The sequence below is a fragment of the Poecilia latipinna genome, unplaced genomic scaffold (genome assembly GCF_001443285.1).
Source record: "Poecilia latipinna isolate Pla-1442-1.1 unplaced genomic scaffold, P_latipinna-1.0 Scaffold12, whole genome shotgun sequence".
NCBI lineage: Eukaryota > Metazoa > Chordata > Actinopteri > Cyprinodontiformes > Poeciliidae > Poecilia > Poecilia latipinna.
The window spans coordinates 253,096-259,272 of record NW_015112628.1 but is presented as its reverse complement, the minus strand read 5'-3'; the positions used below and the strand labels follow the sequence as shown (position 1 = coordinate 259,272).

The 6,177-nt window shown below is 40.7% G+C and overlaps 1 protein-coding gene across 1 annotated transcript in view; it reads left to right on the top strand.

The window, feature by feature from the left end:
* Nucleotides 1-4,764, top strand: part of ro60 (Ro60, Y RNA binding protein) — a 17,111-nt gene extending 12,347 nt beyond the window's left edge. Inside the window, exons 8-9 of the mRNA XM_015030434.1 lie at nucleotides 1,043-1,189; nucleotides 2,327-4,764. Of these exons, the coding sequence (XP_014885920.1) occupies nucleotides 1,043-1,189; nucleotides 2,327-2,479 (300 nt within the window). The 3' untranslated portion in view covers nucleotides 2,480-4,764. The remainder of the gene's footprint in view (nucleotides 1-1,042; nucleotides 1,190-2,326) is intronic.
* The last annotated feature ends 1,413 nt before the right edge of the window (nucleotides 4,765-6,177 follow it).

Below are 6,177 nucleotides of genomic sequence, written 5' to 3'. Positions count from 1 at the left end.
ATTTTTTTTTTCCCCCCCCCCCCCCCCGGGTTTTCAAAAAATTTTCCCCCCCCCCCCCCCCCCCCCTATGGATTACAAATGGCTGTCTGGTTTAAAGGACGCGTTTGACGGGGGGCAAAATGAATGTACAGTAGCTGAAAATAGACACCAACATCGGTAGCCTTGTTAAGCTTAAGGTTCTGTATTGATATTAGCTAGTCATCTTTTAGCTAACATTACCTTCATCCAACAGCTTTACTCAACTCAGTTGGTTAGTTTGGAGGGAAAAACTGTGAAAAGTTCTTTGCGTTTTGCTGGTTTGCTGCCGTGATTCTAACACAAACCTACGTAGCTCTGCACAGCAGCAGCAGGTCTCCTTCACAGGTGTAAACCCAGCGCGAGCCGTAGCGCTCATGTTGCGTTTAAAGGCGGCTCGGAAAAACAGGTTACAACATGTTAACAACGGATTAAACAGTTTTAACTGTTGATAAAAGTGACAGGGGACACAAATATGGGAAGTGTGGAAGCCTCTACTGTATCAAATTGACAGAGGAATAACAGAGAGTTGGCCATTCTAAGGTAAAAACCCAGCACATACAGTGTTCATGTTTTGTTTTTTTTTTCATCCAGACGGCTTCCCGCGCCCCTCCCTGTAATGACACGGCGCCCCCCCTAGGGGGCGCGCCCCACTGTTTGGGAACCTCTGATCTAAAGCATCATCTTTAAGCTGTATTCTGTATTAATTCTGGGCATTTTTGTCTGACATTTAAGTTTGTTTGATCAAAAACTTTTAAATGTAACCAATAAAATAGCAAAAACTGAAGAAAAATTAAAGAAATTGCACTCATACTGCCATGCACGTGCAACACGTTAGTGGGAACCGAGGCGCTTTGCTGCCCTCAGCAGGTCACTTGTGGTAATTGAGCGCCACTCTCCTGTCTGAATTGAAAACTTGACAATTTCCCACCTGGATTCTTTTTTATTTTTTTACCCCACAACTGTTGCCTGTTGGAGCCACAGTTAGCCTGATAACAGATGTTTCTGTTGAACGTTTCTCTTCCAGTTCCCCAGCGGTAGCACAGACTGCACCCTTCCTGTCACATGGGCCACAGAAAATGGGAAGTCTGTGGACATGTTCATCATTCTGACCAACAACCCACTCTGGACATTTACGGCCAGCCCACTGGACTCTCTGAAGAAACACAGACATGTAGGTTTGTCTCTGTGAGACACTTTGATCTTTTAGCTCTTTCACTACCTGACTCTGTCAGCTGAAGCATTTTAGTGCAAATGAGCTACATTTGAACACATTGCTGCTGGCAACATCTACAATGTTGTCTCAGGTTTTAGATTTACAGTAAATTCACTGTAAACAGAATAATCTGTCCCTCCAGGATGTCGCAATGTGTTTTGGGAATTGTTGTGGCCTAAAGCGACTTATTTTGCTGCATCTTTTTAAAAAAGTTGTGGTCTAAGTTGCTTTTGTTTTGTTTTTTACTTTATTTTTGTAATAAGATAGTCTTACAAAATTCCAACCAACCCAGAACCCCAGTGGCAGTTTTAGCTTCACCTGGTTCAAATTATGTAACAAAAAAAAAAATCTTAAGCACCTTTTGTTTTATCAATTATTAATGGGGAAAAAATAACACCGTATTGATGTTGAGTCCAGCAGAAACAGCTGAACGTTTCACATGTTGATAGTAGAATAATTTTTTTCAGCTTTAAATGCATTTTGTGCTCCAAATGATGAAGCACTTACCAAAGGAAACCTGTTATTGCATTTTACACAATCCAATGTTGATTTTCTTATGTAAAAAAAAAGACTAGAATTATTAGTTTATTTGCATCTTTTAATGTATTTCTAATATTGTATAAAAAATCTTATCCGATTAACTGATGAGAATAACTTATAGAATAATCAATTACCAAAATAATTGTTAGCTGTGGTCTTACTGTGTGTTTTTTTTATTCTACCTCTTCTAAACAGGTTACAGTTGTCATAGGTGCCCTACACTGCCCCCTACTGTCTAGGAGAATACGGGCTGCAGAAGCCGTCAGCCTGATTCTGTGCAGAATGTTAATGCATGAAGCATAAACGGAGTTTCACAGTTAACTGAACTGTATTTAATTTCACAACACACAGAACTCCATGTACCAGCGACCTTTGCTCATTTTAAAAGGCCAAGCCCCCCCCCGTCCCACACACACCCACACACACACACACACACACACACACACACACACACGCACACACACACACACACACACAAGTCTTGAGATGATGGGTGTTTTTTATAAAACCAGAATTTTCCAAACAAAACAATCTTCTCTTCCTCCTCAACTACAGGCATCAGGTACAGACTCCAAGCTGGTGATGTGCGGCCTGACCTCCATCGGCCACGCCATCGCAGACACAGAGGACAGGGGCTTACTCAGCATCTGCGGCTTTGACCTCGGAGCGTTCAGCGTCATCCGGAACCTCGCTCTCGACCTTATCTGACCTGACCCGACCCCATCCAATCCAACAAAATCCGAGTTTCAGACACGCAGTGTTCTGGAGTAACTAATCTCCCTCTCAAAGGAAAAAAAAAAGAAAGAAAGAAAGAAAAAAAAATACTGACACTTACAATTCCAAATTTTTGTATTCCGTTCTGACAAAGCGTCCAGCAGGCTGGACGGTTCTCCAGCGGCGTCACAAGGTGCCGATACAGGGTATGGTTCGTGTGGCGCGACTACGCAGCAGGCCAGTTCTGGTTCTGGTTCTGGTTCTGGTTCTGGGTAAGACACTAACATCTCTCATTTCCAGCCAGAAGATGAAGTCATAACGTTGGGTTATTTTAAGGTGGTTTCTTGTAGTTTTTTTTATTACTCTGGTAGCAGGTTTGAGGTAAAGTAGGTGAATTGTGAAGCTGGAACTAATTTTATGTAGTATGTTTATAAATTATTAACCGATCTGTGGGAAATGAAGATGAGAGGACAAGAGGAACCACCAAAAAGTCCACAGGATAACTCTGTTCTGTGTAATTTTTATGATTTATTTAGTTTTTATTTGAATACTAACACTAGTTTCATTTTAGAATGTTTTAGATTTATTCCTGTTTAGTCCCTCGATCACTTTTGTTATATCAGAGTAGTCTCTCTCTCTCTCTCTGTCGATCTACTGTCCTGATTAAAAGTTTACATCCACTCATCAGGCACATAAATGCCACAATAATTTAGAGCTTTTATTGTTTTATTTCAATCTGTTGGAATGACTGTGTTTATAAAAACAACAATTAAGTGCACAAGTTTGAATGTAACGCGGATTATCTTTAATCCACATGGTCCGTAGCACATATAATCTGCATTTACAAACAAATATTACTGGTTGCTTTTTTTCCCTTGGTCTCTGTAATTTTGATGCGATGTGGATTAGGAAAAAAAAATCACAATATTCACATTTTATTTAAACTTAACGATCCAGTTCTTGTTTTAAACATCTCCTGACAACATGCTGTATAATCAGTCCACTCTGGAAAAAATAGTGGTTTAAACGCATCGCTGAAACACTAAAGTTGAAGATATTCAAACCTGTGATGGTGGATGTCAAGTTCCGACTGGCACTGTACGTCAGGGTGTTCCCTTTGAAATGGGATAACCTGTTTTTTTTTGGAGGACTGTTTTGGGGTTTTTTTTGTTTTGTTTTGTTTTTTTCTGAGCAACAAAATTATGCAAATGTCAAGGACTTCAACAGATTTTGGTGAAAGTTGAGATAAATTGGCTCAGTTTCTCATTTTAGTCAAAAATCTATGCATCGCCATTCGGTAGGGCTGCACTGATTGCAGGTTTCTGGCCGATCAACCAATATTTATAAAGCCTGATTCCAGTTTTGACTGTTTGTTTGTTTGTTTGTTTTTTTGTTTGTTTTTTTGTTTGTTTTTTTGTCTAAAAGTTGGCAAAATATAGTGTAAAAATCACTTAAGTTGGCAACAGCTTGGTGACTGCTGTTTACCCCGCATGTTCCGATGTGACCTTGTGGGCGGGTCAGTCCGGTCTCACTATAGAACAAAACGGGACAGTGGTTCGTTTTCACGTCTTAACAGATGAAATCAGGTAGATGAAATCAGTTTCAGTTACAAGTATCGGCCGATCACCTAAAATGAAGTTAACTTGGGCCGATTTCTTGGTGCACCCCTACAACTAGAACAATACTGCATCATGTTAAGATTAATTGTAGCTGGGTAAGAAGAACTGTTCACGATGACTGATTCTGCTAAAGTTGCACTGCTGTATCTTTAATTTATTTGCAAAAACTAACAACCGCAACTATTGTGGAATGAATCAAATCGAATGTACCTTTTGAAGTCATGAAATTGTTTAGATTTAAGCAATCCGATTTCTATTTCACCATTAACTGATCCCACCATGCTCACTGTGTCGGTAGCAGAAGCATTCAAACTGTAGTAATTACAGACGTCGCTCACTAAACTCGTCAATCATCCCGGTGTGGTCCGCTGTATAACACGATTCTCAACCCTGGAACTGTCAAGGCAATATTTACTTTCTTTCCATATAGACTTAACCTGTAAAGGTCTGACGTAACTGTTCCATAACTACTGTCGCTACGGCATCTGTAGTCTTCACAGGAGAGAGTAGAATTGAGGTGGTGTTGTTCACGAGAGTTTCTCCACTGTGGTTCACTTCTTTTCCCGCCATTTTGTCTGTTATTTGACTTGTTACATGAGCATTTTGATTGTAGTGGCAATGTAATCCCATCCCTAATAAACATTTATGCTGCTCTTGAAACCCTGTGTTCATGTCTGATGAATCTCTGCCGTAAAGAGTTGCCAACTTTTGAGAGGAGCTGTGAAGTAAGACGGTGGAAGTTGATATTTAGCGAAATTTAAAGATGTTACTGAATGAAGAGAACAAAGTGGCTGAGTTAAGAATTGGTTGCTCTTGCTCTTAGGCCATGATTTGGAACTGGAAAATGGTTTATTTCAGAGTTAAAGACAACCAAAAGGACGAGGCACCTGGCACAAGTGGACAAAATGATCTTCCTGCGTACAGTGACTCAATTCCTTAGAAATACGATGAGGAACTTCCTCACCCAGAGAAAGCCTTGCACTGCAGGTGCTTCTACAATCCATAGAGATAAATCAGTTGAGATGATTCTGGCACCTGGTCAGGATGTCTCCTGGACACCTCATTTTGGTGGTTTTGGTCATATCCATTTCCAAGGGAGCAGACCCAAAAGACATGGGAGGGCATATACCCTTTGTAATCCTCTATTAACCCCCAAATCCCACTGACCTGATCTGGGATAAGCTAAAGACAAGAAATGGTTGAGAGCGAGTGAAGCAATGCTTTTAAGACACTAAGACCAATTGGTAGGGAACATATCTACCATTTGAAATCCTCTTGGGATTCCTCAAGGTACAAAGTGTCCTCTAAGAGATTCATCAGTGACTGTGCTGGTACAAATAATGACATCAGCATGTAATATTTGAAAGGAACAGGCATGACTTAACCTGTTATTCACGAGAGGACCCAAATTTGGGTCCTCTCGTGACAGAGGTGTCAAACTCCAGTCCTCAAGGGCCTCTGTCCTGCAACTTTTAGATGTGCCTCTGCTGCACCACACCTGAAAAGAATAATTAGGTCATTAGCAAGGCTCAGGAGAACCGATCTACACAGGGAGGAGGTAATTAAGCCATTTCATTCCACTGTTTTTTACCTGTGGCACATCTAAACACTGCAGGACAGCGGCCCTTGAGGACTGGAGTTTGACACCCCTGTCATTGTGAATGACAACCTGTGAACAACAGGTTAAATTAAAACAGCCCATCCAGATAGATTTAGATCATCCAGAGCATCCCGAACAGATGAATCACTGTATGATCCAGAGGCAGGACTCCCTCGCACTGCAAGCACCTGCAGAGTGATCATGACCTCAGAGAGAATTGCCTATGTCCCACTGTGCTTTCTTTGTCACAAACAGCACTGTGTATGAGAACTTTGGTTTGAGTGAAGATACTTTAATGTGTGGAGTGAGATATATGTGAACAAAGTGAGAAATAAAGAAGCTTGATTCTCAATTCAGAAAAGTGGAAGTTGGAAATTTTGCGTTTAGATACATATCTCGGACAAACCTATGCGCTTCCAGGTTGTAATTAAATTAGAAAAACATAGTTTATATCCAAATGCATCTGCATCTAG